The sequence below is a fragment of the Micromesistius poutassou genome (genome assembly GCF_964030765.1).
Source record: "Micromesistius poutassou genome assembly, chromosome: 16".
Taxonomy (NCBI): domain Eukaryota; kingdom Metazoa; phylum Chordata; class Actinopteri; order Gadiformes; family Gadidae; genus Micromesistius; species Micromesistius poutassou.
This window is the reverse complement of record NC_140286.1, coordinates 16,511,675-16,538,406: the sequence shown is the minus strand read 5'-3', so window position 1 is coordinate 16,538,406 and position 26,732 is coordinate 16,511,675. Positions and strand designations below refer to the sequence as shown.

Here is a 26,732-nt window from a genome sequence, read left to right as displayed (position 1 = left end):
TTAAAAACGTAGCAAGACTTTCGAGGGATACATTTTCCATGATTCACACCTTCAGCTGGAATTCAACCGGCATGAGATTTTAAAACATGCGTTTTGGACAGAAAGTTAGAGGAAAGAGGGCCATGTTTCAACCCACAGCCACTTTGTGTTTCTTCGTCGTTCGGGTCGTGTATTAGCGTTACAATTAGATCGTAGATAGATTGTGCGGCCCACCATGGCGTCATACTGAGGCTTAAGACAATGAACCAGTGTTCATGTGGAGCGCCACACATCCACACACGGTAGTGTGGAGGTGTCCGGGAATCCTTACCCTGTCGGTAACCATCATCAAAATGTACTTGTACAATTATGCCAGCATGATTTTTTTTTTCTCTTTATCAGGGAAAAAAACCTATTAATTGTTTATAGTTCAGAATGAACGTGGTTTGATTTCATTAATAAATTGTTTACGTAACATGTGTATAATTTTTTTTTTTTTTTTTTCCGTTAAATTATTCAGTTTAAACACAATTTCATGCCACCTAATTTACCTACACTGTTCAACTTGTAATGTTGGCTCAACGGAAGAAAATATACCTATGTTTTTATCCAAAATGTGACATTTATTCAGTTATACTTTACAGGTCAGAAAAGCAGATTTATACACAAACAATTTGGGAGGGAAATACTAAAGTGTACGCAAAGTCTTTTCATAACAGTATTTTTATTTTCAAAAGCAGCATGTGTTTACTAAAACTTCAAATTATTTTGTATTTCAAATTGTTTAAAATGTACATAATTTAGACAATAATTTCACAAAAATAACATCCATTCAATCCTCACACTCAAAATCTACAAAAATGACTTAGCCATTGACATTCATCAGTACAAAAATGGAATCTAAATCTGGAATTGTTGACATATTGTACATCACAAATTAAAGATCTACATCAGAGGAAAGAAGATCAGGAGAGCAATATGTCTTCACCCATTTTCTCCTTCTGCTTGCATCCGTCTTCTGCCATCAAGTGAACTTATATGTGAGATTGTCAAGGAAAGAATTGTCATCTGACTACTCATAATATTTACACTTGAATTGAGGATCAGACAGACAGACAGACACACACACTTTTTGAAAGGATATGAGACATAGTCCAACTTCTGGGTGAGAACTCCGGTCAAGATGAACTCTGCATTGTGTACATCTGGATGTGAGGGGAAGATGGAAAATCCTTCAGATTGTGTGCATTTGTTTTTCAATTGGGTTTTCTACTAGGCTATAACGAATATCAATTTTATTTTAATTGTGTAGATATTCAGATGGATAAGATATGAACACATTTGCATTAAGCTTTGTATCGTTAGAAACCCGGTCATATTTTCAAATGGTCGTGCATCATTTCCTCATTTTCCCCAGAGATGGGAGATATCCGTTTCTACCTCTAACACTTCCTGCTTTAAATTACGCAAAATTATGATTTTTGCGTAATTTAAAGCAGGAAATATAATAGTTATATATTTATATATAGTTATATATAAATATATAACTACAAGCACTAGTTCCTCATTTTCAAACCCGCCTATAGGGGGTTGGACCCACTGACGCTACAGACCTATTACAGATCAGTGCCAGTGGGTGGGACTTAGGGGTGTATGGTATAAACGGTATAGAGTGTACACCGATGTGAATTTGCACTACGGTATGGATTTTGACGTTACCGTCTCTGGTCCTTCCACATCAATCTGAAGTCACGGTTCAATCTGGACTTCAGAGAGTGAAAGCCAAAGTTCCTTTCTCCCCAATTCCTTCTCCCCCATGGCTGAGATAACCCCCACTACGAGTCTTTACTTGTTGTGGAAGGACAAGAGACGTCCGAGAACCCAGACACAGTTTTTAATTCATAATAGCGTACACAGCTTTTGGCCATGATATTATATATTAGTATATGCTACACGTGAACCTGAACCTGACGTGAACACGTGATGGCACAATTTCATTGGTTCGCTATCTCGGGATATTGGGCAATATCCCATAATTGAGATCTCAAACTCGGGATATTGTTTATCACGTGATAAACGTTGTCTCGTCACGCTAAAAAAAACAAATAAATCCCGGCAAAAAGTGTTATCTTGTTTATTTTTGGAGTGTTCACGTGTAGTATATACTAAAACATTTATGCACCTCAGGCTCCGTGAATAGCCTCCTTGACCTTCGGTCTCGGGGGTTATTCCTCACTATTTACGGAGCCGTCGGCGAATAATTGTTAATTATATTATATAGATACCTATAGATTATATAATATATAATATTAGATTATTTAGATATAGAGCTCCGGGAGTCCGCAAACGGCAACGATCACTTTGTCCTCCTGCTGCGTCAGGTCTGTTCCCGATGCCTCGTACACCAGCCTTACGAGTTGCACGTGACGTCATTTCCTGTCTTGTCTCTTAGCATTCCCGTTTGTCTTTGTGATCGTGCCATGTCATTGGCTAGTGGCTACATTAGCCTCTTTAGGAAATCAGCTCGAAAACAAACAACACAACTTTACATTGAATTGCACGCACAGCAAGACCGTGCAATGCATAAATTGGTGACCAGAATAACGTAGCAATGTAATCAAGTGTATAAGAGCATTTAAAATCGCTTTGCTACTTTATTTCAATTTATGCATTGCTGTGCGTGCAATGCAATGTAAAGTTGTTTGTTTTTTGAGTTGGTTTGCTAAAGAGGCTAATGTAGCTAACAATAACAATGACTAGCCAATGAGAAACGGGAACACTAAGTACTGCAAGCCAGGAAATAACGTCACGTTCTCACTAGAGCAGGTCGGACCAAAAGGGGGCGTGCCTCTGTGAAATGCTGCAAGAAAGCTGGGAGATTTCCCCACTTGCAACTCGGAAGGCTGGTGTCCGAGGCATCTGGAACACTCCATAAATCTGGACTGCAGGGAGTGAATGCTGATTGGCTGTTATGTTACGTCACTCAGGGAGTGAACGCTGATTGGCTGTTATGTTACGTCACTCAGGGAGTGAACGCTGATTGGCATTGTGGGAGCCAAAAAGTCACTGTCTGCCTTTCCTCGGTCAAGAAGGCACCAAATTAGAAATGTATGTTACTATTCGACTACATATATGACCCACTTTCAATACAGATTCATATTTCCACTAGTGAAATGCTCCTTTAAGGTCTGATATATTTTCTTGAGTGTGGAGTGATTTCTGACTCTTACCAATGTTCTTCAGGAAGAAGTCTCTACAAAGATGAAGGTCATTTTCACAGGAAATAAGAAGAATCTCTGGAAGGTTCTGTAGAAAAAATATAGAAGTAATACTCAATGAGGATGTTTGTTTCTAGCAAACATCACAGGTCGTCTCAGCTGGGAATAACCAGCTTTTGGCCAGGTAAAAAATAAAAAAAATTAAAAATATTCAAACATTATGTTGCAAAATATCTTAAAATGTATCCCAGTTCTTTAAACAACTTCAATGCATACATATGTGGAGATAATACACTATAAACACTAGGGGTGGGAACCTCATGATTAGATTCCGATTCAGAGGTCAACGAATGATTATCGATGCATCTCGATTCAACCTTTTTTTTAATGTACATTTCCATGCGGGATTTCAAAAAAATATATATATACATCTGACTTTGCTACTCAGAGTTTGCTAATCACTTCCTACTTGTGTGATGATCATTAAAGACAATCAACAGATGAATTACCTTATCTAATATTTTATATTAGATAAACTCGGTTTCTGTAGTGCTCTGCAGCAGGCGAACAAATTAATAAAAATAATAATTTTTTAAAATGTTTTTGATTATTAATTTTTCTGCATCGAGACGGAATCGTTCTAGAGAGAATCGTGATGCGTCGAAGAATCGATTATTTTTCCCACCCCTAATAAACACTAGTAAATAAAAACAATTCAAGTAAAACTATGTCATGTATCCTCAAAGTTTAGTCTGATATAAATGTAGTTATTCATCTTATAGTACACCTGCACCTTCGCGACACCCGCTGTAAAAAACGAGGGCCTTGCATCTATAACGTGGATCATGTTTACAGTGTATGAAGTTGTGAAGTTGCTTTTAATCTTGATATCATTCATGAATTTCCCCTGCATGGGAACATGGGAGCACCAGCCCTTGAATCATCATCTGCCATCCATACAATAAACTGCCATCAGCCCTGTAGAGCCACACAGGAGGCGTTCAACATCAGCCCTGTAGAGCCAGAGGAGGTGTTCAACATCAGCCCTGTAGAGCCAGAGGAGGCGTTCAACATCAGCCCTGTAGAGCCACACAGGAGGCGTTCAACATCAGCCCTGTAGAGCCAGAGGAGGTGTTCAACATCAGCCCTGTAGAGCCAGAGGAGGCGTTCAACATCAGCCCTGTAGAGCCACACAGGAGGCGTTCAACATCAGCCCGGTAGAGCCAGAGGAGGTGTTCAACATCAGCCCTGTAGAGCCAGAGGAGGCGTTCAACATCAGCCCTGTAGAGCCACACAGGAGGCGTTCAACATCAGCCCTGTAGAGCCAGAGGAGGTGTTCAACATCAGCCCTGTAGAGCCAGAGGAGGCGTTCAACATCAGCCCTGTAGAGCCACACAGGAGGTGTTCAACATCAGCCCGGTAGAGCCACACAGGAGGTGGGCAGTATGTAGCTACAGCCGGCTGATGTGATTGGCCTCTATGGCGTGACGTTGGGCTGCGGTTCTCCAAAAGTTGATTCAACTTTTGTCCGTAGGCAAGCTGTGTCTTCTCTTCCACAAACCCTGTTTCTTAAAATTCATGAATGATCAAGATTACAAGCAACTTTACGCCTATATATACACTGAACATTGGCCGTCTAGCTAGGTTTCTGAATCTGTCTGCGCTCGATTCAGCCCCTATGGCTATACAATCTCCCATCTCTCCTTCACCACCAACATCCTTAATTTTGCTCTCTTCCCCTTCATCAAGAGGGTCATCCTCTGACTCTGAATCAAACAATACTTAAGTATAAAACTTGTGCAGGGTGCCCCGGTGGTGCACTGGGCTAAGGCGCATACCATATAGGCACAGTCCTAATCGCAGAGACCCAGGATCGAACCCGGCCTGGGTCATTTACTGCATGTCCTCCCCTCTGTCTCCCACCCTTTCCTCTCTATAATAAAGCTGAAAAAAATGCAAAAAACATCTTAGAAAAAAAAACTAACTTGTGCAGTAGGCATCTTTCTCGCCATTCCTCAATCAGTTTGTTGATTGAAAGCATAATGTTGTGTAGCCTCGCAAAGCTTTGACCTTCTCTACGGCCACATCTGTAGCGCATCAGGAGCAACACGTCAATTCACTGTCATTTATTATACGTTTTTCCTCTTATTAATGTTTTTGTGATCATTCTAAGGTTCTAAGATTATAATCTAATCAGTTCAGGCAGCAGAGGTGGTGGCCTTAACGAGGGCCTGGTGACCCTCATTGTGTATACCAGGGGTCAGCCCCACTTTTTTGCCATTAAGTGCCAGTTTGAAATGTTTATTTGTTAATTAGTGTGCCATATCAACATTAACGTACATTGTAACCGGTCTACCATCTATGTTGATCAAATTACTGTTATAAAAACTCGGCAAAACCCATCTTTGGCTGTATTCCCCACGTTGAATTGAGTGTGTAATGCAGATTATATCCACTGGGTGGCAATGTGGTTTTTTGTAACTAATTAGGCTAAACCTATGGCATTTGGAGCAAATGTCAGAAATGGCGACTAAAGTGTGTCCATGTCCTGTGCATCCAATCCAGTCTATTAGAGTTAAATCCAATTCATTTCCATCAAAGCTTTTGGGCTTGGTCGGGAAAGAGAACTTGCAAACTCTGACTCAAGCTTGCTTATGTATTTGCATATTTCAGTGGTCCTGATGCTGTGGTGCAAGGTCAGCTCCCTTACTTGTCTGAAGCAGTGGAAAGTGGAGGCAGCCACATTGCTTAAAAAAGATTGCTAGCCATCCAACTAAAGCCGTCCATTTGTCTAACATGTCCAAAACAGTTTCCCCTGGACCTTGCAGTTGGAGACAGCTTGTTGAGGTGCGCATAATATCCGTGAGAAACAGAAAGTTTCACAACTTTCGGCCAACAAACCGCTCCAAAACCTTTCCGCAGCTTAGACACCTAACCGCTGAGTGGAGAGGGATATCTCTGTATGTGCAGTCCATTTCCTCCTTCCTCATTTCCTCCTTCCTCGCACGATTCCAAGCTAATATTAACAATTCATAAGTGAAATGGAGTCTCTACGTGAAAAATTGTGGAAGGAGTAGGGTCCCAAAATGTGTAGAGAATAATGAAGAAAGAAAAAGAAAGAAGAAAGCCTAAGAAGAACAATAGTTGAGCGCTGCATGCAGCACTCACCTAATAAAGACTGACATTCTAATGGGATTATAGAGGAAGATTGACAGCTATGGGAAACACTGAGATTTAAAGCAGAACAATGAAATATTCTGCTTAACATTAAAGCAGTTTGTCATAACGAGGTTGGACTTGGACCAAGACTGGATCCGAAAGCCACTGACTTCCTCTGCACCACTTGTGAAATTGAAGTTTAGCTTTCAAGGCGTTATTCAAATAAGACGTGTTTCAACCAATCAAACCGTTTCAGAAAATGAATCAGGCAAAAAGGACAACGTCAACGTGGCTCCAGCCCTAATCTGAAACGCTATTATGGAGCCTGTAGGAGCACGGTGCAGCAGTGCCAGAATGCCGGTACTTTTACATCTGGTGGCGTTAAGCCTGCATCATTTCATATGTGCTATTTAAGGAGACTGAACTGTCAGAATTTCAACCGAAACCAATATGTCTATGATAGCCCCATATCATATAATAATAATCAACCAATAATTCATTACGGTACAACATCTGCATGGTTGTTGTACATGACCTATACTTTTATGCTGCACTCGACAGCAGTCAAAACCATTCCTGTGACGTCACACATTGAGATGATGGAGACAAAAACAATCAACTTTTAAAGTATAGTGTATTTTATTTTGGTCAGAGTTTTTCTTGAAGAAATATGAATTAAAGTGTTACTTCCTCTGATACGTCATTGGGTCATCTAAATGAACAAATGTACAATGTGTTGTTTTTTCTGTACCAACCTTGTTCTGCTTGTGTTCCATGATCTTGCGGTAGGAAGGCTGCTTGGGCAGAAGCTTTCCCCCAGCGCTCTCCAGGATGGCCTTCATGGTGCCGAGGCTGGGGCAGATCCCTGGGGTGATGTAGAAGTACTTCCCCTACGACCACAGGGAACAAACCAACTCAATCAAATGTAGAATCACAAATCATGTACCCATTCAAATGAAAATGGAAAGCGACATTTGCACAAGCCACTAATATGATCTATATATAATTTATAATATATTAACATAATATCATTTTTAATTTCAAGGAATCATTAATGTTCAAGGAATAATTAACCCTAATTTCCATCAATTATGGGGGAGAAAAATTATAAGCATATGTCAAAAAACAACTTTTATTGGCTGGGCAGCCTCTGAGTACTAGCCCAGCTAAAACAGCAGCGCTAGCAGTGTCACATTTTCAGAAGACGGAGATAGTGCATCGAACATAGTATCCAAATGACACAGACAAACCAATGTAGGCTATTCGAATAGTCATGACAAACTCATCTTTTTAAATTAAGCTCTTAGTAGACAGTGACATGATCACCCCTAGTGACAGTGTACTGCGTGACACACAAATCACCACGGGGCACAGCCTATTAAAAGAGATGACAGCAGCTAGCACTTGGAATGCTAAGCTAGCACTTGGCATTGTTTTGATTTGAACCCCTTTTAATGAGTAAAAGAAAACCAACCTTAAAGAGTGGTGTAGTGTGGGCTCTCTTCAGGGAATCAGCCAAACTGAAGTCAAACAGCACTTCGGCCTCTGCATCCCTTAGTATGTAGCTCTGCTCGTCTGGAGTACGAAAAACGATTTAGACACCAATAATCAGGACATAAAGCGTACATAAAGGCATCAGCATACCATGAATGTGTAGTTATTGTTTATGGGGTATATAACAGTGAGGTTACTGAGTGATATGCACATTTTTTATTTCACATAATTCAAGTTACACATCCAATGTTGATTTTAAGAAATGAACAAGCAAATTTTTTACATGAAATTACATTGGCGATGAACTTTTCAATTCCTAAAATTCTATCTTATCCCAAAGTTGATTTGACCTGTACCAGCATTTTCAAACCATTAAGGCTCCTGCCACTAATTTTAAATCCCCTCCCGACTCCAGGGTGGGCGTCGCTACAGACAGACCATCAGACACCTTCAGCCCTGATCACAGAGTCGGCAGTGAGCAGGGGTTTGTAGCCTGTTGGGCATGGGCCTTTAGGAGCTGTATGTCGGTGGTCTAAAGTGGTCCTGACACATGACATGTATACAAAAAGCCACACTTACCGACAAACTTCTGACTCCTCCAGCTCTCTTCCAGCCATTCTGGTGTAACAATATGCTTGACAACAGACATGGATGCTAGGAACTTGACGGTGCGCGTCACCCGGCCAGCGACCAGGTGGGTGGGTTTATGGACGCTGTCGGAGAGCTCACCCCCCAAGGCATGTACTCTCTGCAAGAGAACGTAGAGGTGAGCACCAACAGTGGCATTTCAAAAGCACATGAAGGATTAAGTTAATATAAGATTCAGCAATATGATAGAACTGGCAACATTTTAAGACTATGCTGAAATACAAAAGGACCATTCCAAGTTTCTCATATTTAGGGTGTACCCCCTAGAGTTTATCCAGACCCCTTAAATATACTCTGGGCTTTCAAGAGTTAACAGGTACCCATGTTTACCAGATATGGTAAAGATACATCCATGTGCTTTCTTAACATACATAACATACAGAAAAATCAGGTTAAAAGGGAAACTGAAACGTTACTGTACCTTAATGTACTGTTGCACCTGAATGGGCTCAAAACCTGTGAAAGTGACATGAGGTGTAGACTCTGGAGTGAGCTTCTGATTGGGTGATTGGATCTCCTCAAGCCTTAAAACAGATAAAAAAAGAAGTCTTCAATATCGTTCTGAGTTGTATGTTTAAGGCAATAGTGACTATGAATAGAAACCAAGATAAAAAGAGGCTTTCCAACCGTGCTTTTTTGCTTGGTGGCTGGGAGTCAGTCAACCTCTGCTTTTGTATCAGCTTGAGGCTCTGAAAAGCAAGCGGATATGCACAGCAGTTTGAGAACTCTCATTGGTTAAATAAGTAGCATGGTTGTGAAATTGATGAAAACCGCTCATCTAGTGACTATGTTGTGGACATACAACCACAGCAAGTTTGTTTACATGCACAATGAAAGATGATCAGTTTTAGGGAACATCACGCAACTGAAACTGCAAAAAAGCATAACTGAAAAGGTAGAACATACGTTGGTCTTAATCTGACCAAATACAGTGCAGGACCAGAACCGGCCTGTGGATCATCTCATCCGGACCGCAACATTGTATATTTGGAGACTCAATATTATTATTTTTTTAGTCTACAGCAGTTTCCCATACATTGATTTCATCTCTCTCTCATCAACACACCGTCTGTGAATAGCCCAGCCTCTCCATGCTCACTCAATCCTGATTGTCGGCAAATTGTATCCATCAACAGTGGCTGGGTGGGCTGAGTGAAGTGATCGTCGACTGAGGACGATCTCATGGAAACATAACTTCTAGACATTGCTCGTATATTGCTACAACATTAACTGATATTTTTTTATTCTTCCAAACGTAATTTAGGAGGAATCGTTTTTATTCATATTTTTATTGTCTTAGGACAAACATTTCTTTAGTTATCCTATCCCCTGCCTAAAGTGTCTTCATCTGTGCCCACAGTTTAGTCAAGGGATTCCAAAACTAGTAGTCTCAGACTCTCAGGAATATTGTTACGCGTATTATTTCAAAGCATTGATTTGAAACACACAGCGAGTTTGACATTGACGAGCTCTGCTGAATGCAGTGATGACATCCTAGATTGAGGTAAAAACAACATGTTTAATGTTTATATTTGTGTTTGTTTGTCAAGATGCTGTCATGGTTAAAGGAGGGGATGTTTGGAGTCACAAGGGACTGAGGGTTGTTCCTGCTTTACTGGTTATTTCATTCCTTCATTTGATTTTATGGGGTAGCCACCGACTATGGGCAAATGGTAGCCTTTTATTCACGTAAATAAAAGTTTAAGTATTATTACATTATTCTGTGTGTGGGTGAGGGCCTAGTTTCAAAACAGAGAATTCTAATAATCCAACCCAATAAACTCTCATAAACCCACATCCCCTTATAAATAACGTTAATGCAAAGACAACACATGATTAATATCTTCAATGTATCCTCAATGTTACATTGAGGTATCTGTCTTCGAGGTACTCATATTTTAATTGGGGGTATGTTTAACCAATCAATGAGTCATGATATAGGGCCTACATAGCCTGAGAACATAATGAATCATGTGCTCATGCTGAAAAGGTAGCACATACGTTGGTCTTAATCTGACCAAATACAGTGCAGGACCAGAACCGGCCTGTGGATCATCTCATCCGGACCGCAACATTGTATATTTGGCGACTCAATATTATTATTTTTTTAGTCTACAGCAGTTTCCCATACATTGATTTCATCTCTCTCTCATCAACACACCGTCTGTGAATAGCCCAGCCAGTCGACTGAGGACAATCTCATGGAAACATAACTTTTAGACATTGCTCGTATATTGCTACAACATTAACTGATATTTTTTTATTCTTCCAAACGTAATTTAGGAGGAATCGTTTTTATTCATATTTTTATTGTCTTAGGACAAACATTTCTTTAGTTATCCTATCCCCTGCCTAAAGTGTCTTCATCTGTGCCCACAGTTTAGTCAAGGGATTCCAAAACTAGTAGTCTCAGACTCTCAGGAATATTGTTACGCGTATTATTTCAAAGCATTGATTTGAAACACACAGCGAGTTTGACATTGACGAGCTCTGCTGAATGCAGTGATGACATCCTAGATTGAGGTAAAAACAACATGTTTAATGTTTATATTTGTGTTTGTTTGTCAAGATGCTGTCATGGTTAAAGGAGGGGATGTTTGGAGTCGCAAGGGACTGAGGGTTGTTCCTGCTTTACTGGTTATTTCATTCCTTCATTAGATTTTATGGGGTAGCCACCGACGATGGGCAAATGGTAGCCTTTTATTCACGTAAATAAAAGTTTAAGTATTATTACATTATTCTGTGTGTGGGTGAGGGCCTAGTTTCAAAACAGAGAATTCTAATAATCCAACCCAATAAACTCTCATAAACCCACATCCCCTTATAAATAACGTTAATGCAAAGACAACACATGATTAATATCTTCAATGTATCCTCAATGTTACATTGAGGTATCTGTCTTCGAGGTACTCATATTTTAATTGGGGGTATGTTTAACCAATCAATGAGTCATGATATAGGGCCTACATAGCCTGAGAACATAATGAATCATGTGCTCATGCTGATTTGCTCTGGCATACATGTCCGGCGCCTCTTCTGCTCAGACATATTTCTAGCAGACCTGGCCTGGCTCGTACCAATTACACTCGTTTATGGTGCAGGTTTAATGTGACGACTGAACAGAGGAGTGCAACACGGGAGTGCCATCTTTAAACAAAGATGTCTGTAACTGATGTGAGAGGTTTGCTGCTCTGATTGGTGGTAGGTCTTTCCAATTGCGTCCAGAGGCATTTTCGCCTGCACCCGTTGAGATCGAAAATGGTTTCAGACTAATGCGCATTTGCGAAATGGTCTGGTGAGGTCAGGCTAGTGCCGACAATGAGATACCCAAAACACTTTAGTTATTATCCAAAAGAGCTCTGTCCGTGGATCAACATCATTGTATTCTACCTGATGGGAATCATCCATTGCCTTTTGAGGCCATTGGCCTGAGTACTGGCCATTTTAAAAAGCTCCTTTAAGTCTGGGCAGTCCCACCCTGCTTTAAGAAAGATATAGATAAGCCACTTATAAAGACGCCTGGACTGGATCCCACTACCCAAACAAATTGAACGATTCTAAAAAGTAAAAATGTAAAGTGCTAATCCTTACCTTTAAAGCCCTGCGTGGTACTGCTCCTACATCCCTGACCCGCTCTCCCCCACCACACTAGCAGGCCCCATAGGTCCTGTTGCCGTAAGGCTTTTAGGCCACCTGTTTTCTACGTTGCCGCATCCAACTTTTGGAACAATCGGCCTGCTGATATGAAATCAGTCAGATGGTGTTAACAAAAATATATTTAGATTTACTCACTTGCCTCCGGCACTAAATGTAATGTTTTTTGTATTTAGGTATGCAATTTATTTCCTGATTTTTGCATTTTGTGTTTGCACTTTATTTCCTGTTTTTATTGTTTCCTGAATTTGACTGCATGATTATTGTCTGTGTGTGAACAACATATTCTGTAGTGCACTTTGGCACCGGTTTAGTTTTTTAAGGTTCATAAATAAATTAAAAAACGTCTACATGGTGCCTGTAGGCTGAAGTATTGCACAGAATAAAGCCAGGCCTCACTTACCGCCAGTGCTTCTGCAGAGACTTTGACTGGACTCCGCCAGGCACCTGCATTAAGAAAAAACAAATGATAACATCAACCACATAGAAAAGTTCCATCACAGTAGACAAGCAGTCCATGGATAGTATGCTACAAATGTAAATTCTGCAAAGCAGCAGAATTTTTTCAAGCCAGCTAATTTGATAATGAGGAAAACACTTCAGACCAGGGGTCATAGTTCATAGTTGGAAAAGGTAATCTGAGGTTGCTTTTCTTTCACTTTTGATAATTGTTTTTAATATTGTGTTACAGCAGCAAAGAGCAAAGACGATAGTGCAAATATATATGAATGCATACATACCCAGTAAATTATGCACAAGCAGTTGGTTAGGCACCAGTGGTTCAGCGTGGTTATAGTTAGAGTAGCGACTGTGCTGGATCTGCCTGAGAGCATCAAAGTTCCCCAGCAGGATGTCACAAAGCCACTGGGCGTTGACACAGGGTATCTTCCACTCCTTGGCCTTCTCATACTTCAGACCACTGGGGCTGGAGAGACGGAGATGTACATAGGGACATGAGCATATTAGAGAAAATAACCATAATGTACACTGTCCATTCACCTCTTCTCCCCGAGAGTGCCCGTATCTCGGCCCTGCCCCCTTCCAAGTGAAAGACATCGTAAGGCCTTAAAACATGTGAGAAAGCAGTCATTTGGCACAATCCTAGAAGATATTAGTCTATAATAGATTATATATATTATTAAAATTATATGTGTATACAAATATTAGTCTAGCATAACCATTGAAACCTAAATGAAACAAACAAACGTATAAGTAGGGTTCGTACCGTTAGGCACCCAAACCCAGTATTTAACACACCGCGGGGCTGAATTATTCATATACTTGTACTGTAGTATCGATAGGCTTCAACGTACCCGGTACTGCTATCAGTATATGACAGGTTTGGGAAAGATGTTTTCTTTTATTTCAGGCTAGATAAATATTGCTAGTTATATAACTCGCATTCAGATGCATTTTCGCTAGTTTCTCCAAACAACGTAGGCTCAAGAGGCGTTGTGCAGCCAATACTCCTTTCTAAACGCCACCCTGTTACATTTCATAATATGGCTATTGCGACACAGACATATAGTAGTTTGCTATTTAAATTAGTTTGTTGGTTTATTGACATGCTTGAACCAGTGAACGTGGTCATTCATCTTATATGATGTCAACATAGTAATCTATGCCGTTTTAACACTATTACTGACATAAGTTCACTATTTAGAGAAAAAAGGGGTAAAATCCTATGTTTTTGCCATTCTCCCCAAAACTCTTAACGTTCCACTTTGCAGCGAGTGGGCGTTATTCTTTTTGTGCCGTCTGAGAACCTTTTCTGAGGTGCTCAGACGTCACGACCAAGGTGCACCTGTGGCCTGGTTTTGTGTGGACGTGTGGAGCTCTCTGGGCAGTGGTTGACTGCAGTGTCCACGAGAAAGTTTAGCTTTTCTGCCACATACAGAACAACTCTAAGGTGTGTGTGGATGCAGAGCATTAATTGTGGTGAACAATTAACATTCTGGATGAACGATGACCAGAAAAGGAAAAAAGGCCGACATGCTGAGGAAGAACCGTTAAAATAATGCTTGTGGCCTTTTTGCAGCCCAGCTGCATACACTCCTGTTGCTCAATGCCACTATCTTATTTTGCTGTTAATTGTTTTTGTTTGATCTTCATTTCCATTTTAACAATAAAATAGAGTCCATAATAGTTATTTATTCAAAACATTGTAAGCTGTTGCTGCTGAAGAAAGATGTCTTGTTCTTAAATTTGTCTTTCTGTCAATTGGGGTTTCCACCTGGCTCCATTCAGCCTAACATAGTAACAGTCAATAAAATAAGAAATCAAATTGATAGATCGATAGCAGTCATCACTACAAGCCAATGTTTACTTGGACTGCGCTACGTGAATTTTGGTTGCTTTTGATAACATAACGGTGTGCAGTGCTATCGCAACAGTTTTGTTTTTGGATTCCAAATTACGCCAAAATATCGGCGAAAGTTAAGTCTACTTTTTATTATTGAACGGGGAAACAACCTCAAAAACGAACATCTCCAAAACTAGGATGTATTAAACAACGTTCCAAATGCACACCAAGACAAACCAATTTATCATATCACTTCATCTGCAAACTGCCATTCATTACACAATTTTAAACGATTAAAAAGGGAAACTCCATTATAATTGAATCCTCTCTAAATACATGATATTTTTATGAAAATAAAAAGCTAATCTTAACTAGGCTTTATGGGGTTGAGAGTTGTATCCATCTTTCTTTTTCAGTGGCGCAATGATTATAATTAGAAAATGCTGCATATTGGCGTTGTAACTGACGTAATAGTTTTGAATTTTTTTTTTTTACAATCATTTTTACGTGGTTGATGTAAAAGGACATTAATATGGTACTCTATGCAGACAGACGGACAGACACTTTATGTGTGACCAACTGCCCTGTTCAACTTACTCTTTGCAGACGAGGACCGTGTTGCTGCGGCAAAGGTAACCAGTGTATCGGGCTCCAGCCAGGTACGCCATTAGCTTTAGGTCATCTCTGTCTGTATCCACGAAGCCCGTCAACGATATAATCTAACAGGGCAGTAGAGTAGTTAGTTCTCAGAAAGCAGATACAGAACTAATAGTTTAGAAAATGTATAAATGTCATTATCTCAAGTTGATTTACTTATTATTCAACAATTTTAACTTTTTTATACCTTATATACTTTCTTTTTCAATTTAAGGTTTCCCATTTTGCCATAATTGAAAGATTACATTTATTAATATAAAAACAATGCATCTCATCGAAAAGATTTCATCTGATAGTACCAATACCACATTTATTTAGTATTCGGCCTGGGATTCTGAAAACATCACAATAACCATGCAAACAAAAATCAGTGGCCCCATCTCAAGAGAGAGCCTCCCCTGGGACTTACATGTTGAGAGCAGGGTTTGGCTCCTGGAGGAAAGGCAAAGGGCAGGTGCAATGTTCGGTGAGGGGGAACCATCCTCTTCTTCTTCAGAATGGTGTTGAGCCAGTGGGCGGTCACACAGCGCTTCCCCTCTCTCAGTGCCTGGCGTTGATGAGTGGGATTAACAGTCAACCACTCAACACATACAAGTATGAGTATCTATAGAAAATTCACCATTTTAGAAGTTCAACTATCCAAGCACTTACCTGGACATACATGCTGCTCACTTGGCTTTCACAGAGCAGATGTGTGCTACGACTATTGAGAGAGGAGTCAACGGTGCCCCCACAAGCCTGGATAACCTAGAGAAAATGTTTTTGGATTATTATTTTTAAGGGCCAATGCAATCCAATCCTTCATGTCGTTCTGTCTGTTTGTGAACCCCTACTGCTACACGTGTTGTATACCTCTGCAGAAAATACAAAATAGAAAATACTGCAAAGTCTAGAACATTCAGAACAATCACAAAATTACCAGACAACCACTGCAAAGATCTTATATAGCCTTAAGCCCCTTTCACACATGCTTGTCCTTCACTCTAAAGTTCCGGACGATTTCCTGCTTTGGGTCATTTGTGAATTGGAACAGGGATCGACATATCACCTGCTGTAACATTTCCGGATGACTGCTGGTACCTCTGTGTTATGAAATAAAGCAGTTGAGTAAGCAACTGTTTATCCTAACTTGGCAAACCTTTTTCAATCATGGGAACTGGACACATTCTGAAATAAGGGAGCTCCTTTCAATACGCAGCTGACATCTATAAGTGCTGCATTACCACCATCTGCTGGACTGTCCCTTGGCTCATCTATTCCGGCATGGTTATGTCACGTGTGAAAGGGTGCAAGACTAAAATGTTCTTAAGCAAATATGCATGTGTGAATACTGGAAATCACTAGCGGCCCCGGAAAGGTGATCCCAGTATTAACCTGGGAACAATATGTGAAAGGGGCGATGGTACATTGGCAGAATACTAGATATTTCTACACTTTAGATCACATTTGAATTTTTTTTTTTTTTTTTTTTTTTTTTACACACATACCCTCTTCCATGTTGCAAGAAGCTGTTTGTCAGCCATCTGTTCAGGATAGTCTGCAATGGCAAACACACAACCTAGAAGGAAGCCATCCTCTGGAACTGAAAGTTAAGAGTGCAGGAATAGTAAGGCACTGGCTACAACACAGACTCATTCTTACAGTTTAAACTAGAGTTGTATTACAGTTGTACTCACTCTCTTGGCCTGGTTCATGGCCAAACAACTGGGATATCTGTGGTGGCTGCTGCTGCTGAGGCTGCACCGATGTTTGGAGTGGCTGTTGTTGTGAATGTTGCTGCTGCTGCTGGTGGTGCTGTTGGTTCTGGTGCTGCAAAGCTTGTTGATTCTGCAGATGTTGTTGTTGAATTTGCTGTATGTGATGCTGCTGCTGCTGCTGCTGCATTTGCTGTTGCTGTAGGAAGTGCTGCTGCTGCTGCTGCAGTTGTTGCTGGTGTAACTGTTTCTGCTGTTGGTTCTGCTGCTGCTGTTGCTGCTGCTGTAGCATCTGCATACGTTGCTGCTGCTGAAACTGCTGGAGTTGTTGCTGCAACGCTTGTTGCTGTTGCAGTTGCTGAAGTCCAGGCCGCATCAACTGCTGAGGACGCAGGTGCTGCTGGGAGAAGGCATGCTGCTGCTGCTGTTGCTGTTGTTGTTGCTGCTGTTGCTGCTGCTGCTGCTGCTGCTGTTGTTGCTGTTGTTGCTGCTGCTGTTGAGTAAATAACTGTTGTTGATGGATCTGCTGTGACTGTTGCAGAAACTGTTGTTGTTGTTGTTGGGGCAATTGTGAAAATCCTTGCTGCACAACCTGTGGAAGTTGAGGCTGGTGCTGTTGATGATGCGGAAGCTGCATCATCTGGTGCTGCTTCAGGTGTAACATAGGATTCTGCTGTTGCTGTGGCAACTGTTGATGGTGTTGTTGCTGCGCAACATGATGTGATTGCTGCTGCTGTAACAACTGTTGCTGCAGCTCAGCTGTGAGAGGCGCACCAGGCACCTTTGATTGGTGGAAAATAAGAGAATTGTTGCTGTTGGGGGTGGAACCCTGGCTCCGATTGGTTTGCTGGTCTGATGGCTTTGCCTGACTACCAGTCAGATTCTGAATGAAAAGCAAAATAGAAAGCAGAAAATGCAGTATAGCCAATATATTCAGCTTTTCAGAAAAAAACATTAATAGTAGGAACCGGAAGTTATGAAGACCTGCTTCTAGTTAGTTCAAATGCTACTTTAGCTTGAGTTAAAATCCAGCTGGTATCTGTCAAAATTTAGTTCAAAGGTAGTGCTGCATTACCAGCATCTCATCAGCATCTCATCCACTTTATAATTCCCATGAAGTTGTTTGGATACAAATAACAATATGGCAACATCAAGAACATGTACAGTTATTTGTTTGGAAGCCATTTACTAAATATAATTCAGCACCAATTAATAATAAATGTAACAAACAACAACAATGCTGAGTAGGTTTGAAGAGGCCTTGTAACATATTATGGCTGTGAGTGTGATGTCCAGTCTTCACGTGGCCCAATAAAACATTGGCGATGCAAAATGCATCATTCATTGAACAAAAAATTTATGATAAATATGAAAATAACCACAGAAATAATTTCGATGAGGAACCGGCGGGAGTCTGCATAGATCAGTAAAGCTTATCCTTCAACTCTCTTCCCATTAGACCGATATTTAGAATTATATTATAATATATAACTTATTTTTCACGAGGAGAACATACAAATAAAAATAAACCTTGATGTGTAATCGACGCAAAGAGCTAGCTTATCTGGTTTTGGATGCAATTGATTTGTGTGATTGTATTGGGGCTGGGCGATTAATCAAATTTTGATCGCAAATTTGAGTTTGGCGTGAAACAATCACCAAACTAATATAATATCGAGTTGAAACAATTTTTTTTTTTTTCCCGTTCTTTATAGAAATTGCAGAACAGCTGGATACATATCTGGACATTATTTTCTATTTGACCATTTTGTGTGCATTTTTTTTAAGTGGAAATTTTAAGTTCTCATTTACAAAGTGTTTTTTTAGAGGGAAATTATGAATATATGCTATATATGTATATATATGTTTTCAAACTCAAATTTTTTTTTTTTAATTATCGAGATTTCAATATTGACCAAAATAATTGTGATTATGATTTTTTTCCATAATCGAGCAGCCCTAGATTGTATGCAACACAAGGACATAAATTAACACAACTCTAAGTCAAGAACCGTCTAATGTCCATTGCAGATTATTATTGTTAAACAGATATCTGATATTCACGAAATGTAATCAATCAATTCCAGCAGTTAACAATGCTAGAACCAGTTGGACCAACTGTTGGACCGAAAGTTGGCCTTTTGCTTTTGACTATGGATTAGAACGTGAATATTTCTTTAATATCCATCCATCCATGTTAAACAATGGTTATCATGTAATATTACTGTTGGATGTAGCCTCTGGATCTTTCGCTCCTGTCACAAGTTTTATGAAATTATTTAATCACCAATCACTGAATAATCGATTGAACTGGTGAATCTGAGTCAACCTGTAAATTCTGAGTTGGTATAGACATACATTATTGTGTATGTACAAACGAGACTTGGCATGAAATCAAATAATGTCTATTATCATGTATTCATTAGGCCATGACCACCATACTCGCCATATTGTAGGACCCCGTAATCTTTGCTTGCTACTATTTTTATCATATATCAAAAAATAAATCCTCAAAATCGCACATCTCAAAAAACAACATGCTCAAACAAAAGTTGTATAATTGGCAGACTTGTAGAAAATGAGCAAGGGATGCAAAGGATAGGCCAGAATAACCCAAAAATTTACCAAACCTCAACCCTCAAACTGGTTTGGTATCGGGGGTGGTAAAAGCTGCAAACTTGGTACACACAAGTTGCTCCTACTTTTAGAGACTTTTGTTAAAATGAATTAATTTGCAATATTAATATTTAATATGGAAAGTCCTCCTAACCTGAACAGCTGATAAATTACTAATTAAATAGGCATATGTCGAACGGAAGTCTCCAAAGTTGTGTCCCGCTATGACCACAGGTGGTGCTATAACGCTATACATCGCAGACCGCGCACGTCAAGGTAGAATTTGCTGTACCCTTAAAGTTTTGGAAAACCTTGAATTTCTTTTTGGTAGAAATCGACCCATAAATCCAAATTACCCACAATTTGGTCAAAATTATTTTGGTGTTGAATGTTAAATAGCTGAGTTATGGCCGGTTTATTCAAAATTACGTTGTGCAAATGAGCCTCCATTATTCAACCAATCCCAAGTCTGCTTCAGAGAAGCCCAGAGGCCTAAAATTTGGTGTGCCCATCAAGGAACTCCCCATTAGGTCATATTTTTCGATAGCTAACAATATATATTTTTTTATAACAGCAGTCGAAGCGGAAAATACACTGACTTCAACCATTCCCAAGGCAAACACCTCGGGGTTGTCAAAGTAGGTACACGTATAGAAACCGCGCTTAAGCAGGTCTCGAAAAAGTAAAAGGACCTCTTTGGCCACAGAAGGCGCCATAACTCTGTGAGCATGCTCACGGAATCTTGCTCCGAGACGAGTTGGCATGCTACCAAGCATGCCGTGATTTTGATACGCATATTTTTCGATCAGCTTTTAAGGCATATCAATGGCATTTTACCATATATACCAAGCTCACCATACCTCTACGTATGGAAGACTTCTTTCTCAGAATATTGTCTAATCGGCAGCATACATGTCCTGACCTCGACTAAACATACAGTGGGATACGGCATGAAATCTAATGTCGTTTACTATGATTTATTCATCAAGCCATGGCTACCATGCTCAGCATATTGTCGGACCCAATCATAGTTACTTGCAACTATATTCATTATTAGGTATTTACAGTGTATCTGTGGATACCTATTGTTATTTTAGAGTTCGGGTATTATTATTCCGTATTGATAACAGCTATATATGATATATTTGTAGTTTTTTGTTTTTGCCGTTTCAGTACAATACACAACGATGTCATCAGGCATCGGCAATGTTTGATTGGGTGATAAGACGTTGTACAGCCCAAGTGAGACCAAAATGACTTGCAAAATGACATACAAACAATGCTCAGACGTTCAAAAGGTAAAGGCTTCAACCAAATGCTGACAACAGAACAGCAGTAGAGGTAGCGAATGATTCCTTACATGGGGGGCTGTAGTTGGGCGGTTGGCTTGCTGCATATCAGAGTTGTTGGTGATATTCCGGAGGGTTCTTGCTGCCGGACTCCATTCTGGAACTGCCTCCGAACCTGAAATGACCCCTAAAAGCCGTGAAGATGTAGAAAAAAAGTTTATAAATTATATAAATTAAGTTTAATTTATATTTTGCCGATATACAGTTAAATGCAAGATCATGAAAGCACCATTTCCTATAGCAACCCAAGCAGATCTTAAATTCAGAGTAACCGCAGCCGCAACCGATACTCTCTGGGTTAGCATTAGAAGCATAAGGGCAACAAACTAAAATTGATTTTGTGAAATGTATGAAAATTTTCACGCACATTTCTAAAAAGTTTACGCTGACAAGAATCACAAACCAGGTAAAGTGTATGTTGAGGTCACATTTTGTCCATTTACTTCAGCAAGTTATACACAAATTTAGTTCACTACCTTAGAAACATGTCACATTCTACCTAATCCATGACCGCAAAAGTTCTCCTCAAAAATATATTTATATATTTCTGAATCTGTGGTGGCAGTGTCAAAGTTACCGTGGGTCTAGCGGTCTTAAATGGTGGAACCAGAATCATCTCTTTTTTCCCTGCTTTAACGCCATTGCGTCGGCTTTTCAGTTTTCAGTTAAAATCTCTAGAGCCAATGCAGATGTCTCCTCCCTCTTAAGGCCAGCAGCCAGTCCAATGGAGGACCTGCCTTAGCTGAATCTCTGAAGCTAAGCAGGTGTGGGCTTGGTTCGTACTTGGATGGGAGACCAACTGAGACCACCGAGTTGTTGCTGGAAGTGGTGTCGGTTGGTGGCCAGTAAGTGGCACTCCTCCCTCTGGCCAAAAAAAAAAATCAACCCCAATGCCCCAGTGCAGTGATGGGGACACTGTGCTGTGGAAGGTGCTGTCCGTCGGAGGAGATGTAAAACCGAGGTCCTGACTCACTGAGGTCATAAAAGATCCCAGGGCACTTATGGCAAAGAGTAGGGGATACCCGGTGTCCTGGCTAAAACTGCCCAACCAGACTCAATCAATCTGGACCCTAATCATCCCCCTGTATAATTGGCTGATTCATTAATTCCCTCTCTCCACCTCAAGCTGGTGTGTGGTGAGCGTTCTGGTGCCAATTGGCTGCCGTGCATCACCCAGTGGGTGCTACCCCACCTTCACTGTAAAGTGTCTTTGAGTGACCAAAACAAGCGATACATAACTCCTATCAAATATTATTAATTATTAAGATCTCGATGGGTCAATCAAGTCATGTTCTTGACTTGTGCTGATTTACATCTTCATGCTGTAGAGCTGTCACTCTTCCTCTATAAACCCATTCCTTATTATTTTTAATAATCAAATTCTTTATAATATCTACTATGTACCTAAACACTGCATACACAGGCTTATGCATTGCCAAATCCACTATCAGCATGTTGTTAAACATTCTGTCCACTAGAGGGTATTCTACCAATAAACGTTTTCCTTGCAAAGTAAATAATATTAGGCTCAAAATTATATTACATTAACGGCACATCTTGGTGGCGCTAATATCATTTCTGATTCGTGCAGTTACATTCAAACCTATAATTGTGATGAAATAATTTAAATTTATTGTTAATCACTAACACACACCGCAAAGAAATAAGCATCCCTGATGAATGCCATCCCCGGGCCACATACAGACCTGGCTGTGTGGATTGACTGAGTGGAGCAGCGGCGGAAGCTCCATCCGCGGCGGTGGCGTTCTCAGGCACAGAAGGAGCCGTGGTGCCCAGGCCGACGAGCCCTGGGCCCGACGGGGGGGCCCCGTCTTTGTTCCCGGCTGGCGCTCCACGTCTTCTGGCCGCGTTGGTGGCCGCGATCGCCGCAGGAGTGACCACTTGTGTCCAGTTGAGGTTGCGCCCCTCTTTCTCGGCGGGGGAGTCGTCGTCCGAGTCGTCGAACATGCGCTCGCTTCCGCGCTCCGGCTTACGCGAGGAAGTGAAGGTGATGGAGGACAGCTTTTTGGGGCCCGGTCGTCGGCGGGGGCTGTCCGGAGAGTCAGCACAGGACGAGGCAGTGCTGGAGGGGCGTGAGGGCCGCGGGCTGTTGCTCCCATCAGAACGGGACCGCTGGTCGTAGGACTCGTCACTCTCCCCTTCATCCTCCAGCTCCATGTAGGTGAGGCGGGGGTGGTAGAATAATTCATCCTTTCTGGTGTTGCCTTTAGAAATTGAGCACAGAGCCATGTTTATCTTCTTGGTGTAACCAAAGTTAACAAAAACAGTTACATTAATGTTAGTCCTCACTGGAAATTACCTTTAACAGAATCGATGATCCAGTCTGGGGTAACAATCTTAATGTACGGATGCTTCAGAGCACACTCAAACTTGGGCTGGAAGTAAGAACAGACGTTAAAAAACATTGTTACTGTCAGACAGAACTGATTCCAAATTAAACCAATGCCGGGAAACCACTCAATTCTGTGGTGGCTAAGGAGTGTGTATAAAATGTAGTTTTAATAGTCTAATGATCCGTCTCCTTACATAAATAGTTGTAATAATAATAAGAATTCACAACTTTAATAATAATAATAATAACAACTTTCCAATGAATCTTATTAAATGGCAACTCACCCCTTTCGGTTCTTTGACCACCAGGTGTGTGATGTTCTTATTGAGGTTCAGCTGGCAGTCTCCTCCGTAGAAGGTAATATAAGCCCAAAGAGCGTTGAGGTCATCAGGCAGCTAGTCCATGAACAACACATTTTCATAATTCAATCAACTGTTCACATTTGCAAAAGTTTTCTCTTGTCCGACTGGAGTTTCATATAGATTCAGTTATACAGTAATCTATATGAAAATAAAATTAAATCGCATTTAAGGTACAACTGGATGTTTGTTTATGAATCTCTGCCTTTGGACACGCTACAAACACAGTAGAGAAAATGGTTCTCAAATAAAGTAAGATTATACCTAAAAAAATGTCAGGTCAGTGAGATTTATCAAAGATGTTGACAATGATTGTCTCATGATATTTCCACCAATGTACTATATGATCAACTCTTACTTTTGGAAGACAAGCTGTTACTCCAAAAAATATCTGGCCTGACTCTGGGGAAAATCCAGTAACTCTGGAGAAACTTCTGTTAAGGGAGAAACCACAATAGCAAATGTACAAGTACATATGTATTATGCATTTTCATGCAATTGCAACCAATTCAAACAATGGGCTATTAAAGGATACGGCAGCAGATCTCCACAGCGAACCGATAGGATGACCCAGGAGGGCTAGAAAGAATAAGAGAAAACTGTTAACTCAGCATGTACGCACAGAAAACTCAGTCTAAAACAACTAAACAGGATATAGAGATGTTAAACATTCATGTCGGGACTGAAAAAAGTTATTATTTGCAAACCACTAACAACAGTACATTATAATGTTATTACCTTTTACTGACTACCATGTCCATGATTGTGTAGAATAACTTATTTCAAGAATGAGACATCTATTTAAAACAAAATAGCCTAACTGCTACCATACCCTTTGCAAACATTTTGAAACCAAATTATGTGTCTGTGTATTTTTGGGCTTGTGAGAAATAACAAGAGCTGTGATAACAGAACTACTAAGTGTTTATTGTTGACATTAATATAGAGATCCTCATCCTCATCCTCATCCGCTTATCCGGTCGGGTCGCGGGGGCAGCAGCTCAAGCAGAGATGTCAATCTAATGCTCTAATGCTCTAATATAGAGATGTCAATGCATATATGAAGGCTGCCAACGCTCTTTAGAACAAGATTACACTACAGGACAGTCCATCTTTAACTCACCTTTACCACAGGCAGATCAAAGACTTCTCTTGACTCGCCCACCTCTGGGTTGTCCCCGTCCTCTGCAATAATATGCGTGGCCAAGGCATTGTAAGACACCTCCTTGCCTTTCCCAGCTTTAAGCAGCTTAACTACCTATAATGGCCAAAGCAGATTGAACAAAAATGCATAACCAAAACATGGATCTTAGCAAATACTGAGGAGGTTAAATGACTGTTAAGACAGAGACATGCATCGTAGTAGATCGAACGTGATACAGCGCTGACAGCTCCGTCTGAACCACAGAGCTTGCGTTCTAAATACATGGGTACAACACAAGTGTACAAGACAACAACTAGGAATCATCCACAAGTCTAGTCTGTGTGCGTTTCGACTGCTCTGCTTGGACACTTGGGACAGTGGATAAAAATGAATATCAAAGCAAAAGTTGACACATTAATGGAGTTCCCGCAGAACAATGGTCATCTGATTGCACCTCAATCACTAATTGTTACAAGGGGAGCTTATCAAAATACCAACACACTTATATTAGAACTACGTATTTCAAAATAACAGGACATGAACTAGTTAGCTGAGGGAGACGCTATCAAAGTGTCACACTACGAGCCAACCTTATCCATGCTAAATGAATCATCACCAGTGATTAAGGTTATTCTCAAACAATGCGGCCAAAACGGTCACATATATGTTGTCCAGTTCTAAAATATAACCAATGTAGGCAGTGACAGCAGCTTGCTTATCCCCAGTAGCCGATAGCATGTTAGCGGCTAGCCTCTCCAATAGATGTCGGTGAAACTAGCTGGTTAGCATGCTAGGTAAGAAGCTATGAGCTAAGGGTCCAAAGCCTTACCTTCTCGTCAATGTCCCCGACCACGTAGAATTTGACATCTTTAAAAAGTTCCTCAGGGACCTTCGACTCTTCGTCAGACATGACTGTCCATGAATAGGTGACCGGGGTGCGTTGGACGGAGAGGAGATCCACCGATAGATCCCGAGGCTAGCCGCTCCTCCGCCGCTCGTACAGTAGAGCCGCTCTAGCGCCAAATCCAGAGTGGACGACACCATGCCGAGGCGGACAGGGGTGCTGCCTCTTCTCGAAACATGCGATACCTTACTCTGTCGAAATAACACCGCTATCTGTTGTGTTTCGCTATTACGTCTACATGGAATCGTCTCTGTCACGGTATAGCATTTTTCCAATATATATATATATAATTTATTATTATTAAGAATGACCAAATACACCCCTATAACGTGTAGCGTTATGGGTTGCGAGATATAGTACAGTCCGGGGTGGAGATAATAATCCGCCAGATTACAGATGACATTTGGGGTCGTGCGAATATGTCTGACTGGATCTGTAAAAACATTTTTTAATTTAAAACACAAATTGACCAACCAATGGCATAGCTCCGAATTTGAAAGACTTTGTGCGGCCCATGATGTGAAGTCTGAACTATCGTTAGAGGACGGAGTGGTGAAAACAATGGTGGACGTGCAGTTTGAGTTGTTTTAGTCTGCTGCTCTGTATGCCTATATCGTTGTCATGAAACTAAAACTAAAGTGGATATAAGCAATACAACAATACATGAATTAAAATAAACATAATGTGTTTTGTTGAGAATATGCCGTGGATTGGAAACAGGTGTTCTCATCCGATATGTAGTATTATTTACCCGGCCAGAAAAATGACACTTGTTTAGTTTGTTTCCAAAAGGGTAGGCTTACTTTACAAGCAAACCTACTAATTATTACGAATCACCACGAGAATGTTTTTCTCATGAAGCACTCAGAAGAAAGCTATACCAGTGAATTGTTATGTAGCTTCCCTCTTTCGTTAAACAAATAGACCTAGTGAAACTAAATGCTTTTCTAGTGCCTCTGTGATGAAAAATATAAACATTAGAAAATACTTAAGAATTAACCCTTTCAAACCACTGTGAACTTGGCATTGGCCTACACTTGAACCTGCTATGGGTAATAGGAACACCAGAATGATAAATATAGTGATATGCACAGCAGGATGATTGGTTGTGTAAGCAAGGGGGGTAGGACGATTAAGGGCCCAGCACGGACGGGGGCGCCTCAGAGATCACAATTATTATCCTTATTTGTATTATTATTATC

At 40.6% G+C, this 26,732-nt stretch overlaps 1 protein-coding gene across 2 annotated transcripts; it reads right to left on the bottom strand.

The window, feature by feature from the left end:
* Window positions 1–684: 684 nt before the first annotated feature.
* paxip1 (PAX interacting (with transcription-activation domain) protein 1) lies at window positions 685–25,623 on the bottom strand. 2 transcript variants are annotated; one of them, XM_084480632.1, is made up of 24 exons: window positions 25,456–25,623; window positions 24,606–24,740; window positions 24,018–24,061; window positions 23,841–23,904; window positions 23,408–23,518; window positions 23,091–23,166; window positions 22,477–22,995; window positions 20,782–20,897; window positions 17,398–17,688; window positions 16,788–17,298; window positions 16,599–16,693; window positions 15,763–15,858; window positions 15,521–15,658; window positions 15,052–15,173; window positions 12,893–13,077; window positions 12,556–12,599; window positions 9,126–9,187; window positions 8,920–9,022; window positions 8,430–8,598; window positions 7,831–7,931; window positions 7,112–7,246; window positions 3,210–3,285; window positions 1,125–1,184; window positions 685–1,020 (listed from the first exon to the last, which is right to left on the bottom strand). In XM_084480632.1, exons 1-24 carry the CDS (start codon window positions 25,534–25,536, stop codon window positions 1,004–1,006), a joined length of 3,351 nt encoding a protein of 1,116 aa, XP_084336758.1. In that variant the 5' UTR covers window positions 25,537–25,623; the 3' UTR covers window positions 685–1,003. The 2 variants fall into 2 exon arrangements, with proteins under 2 accessions (XP_084336758.1, XP_084336757.1); XM_084480631.1 differs by having other exon boundaries at window positions 16,788–17,688.
* Window positions 25,624–26,732: the final 1,109 nt, after the last annotated feature.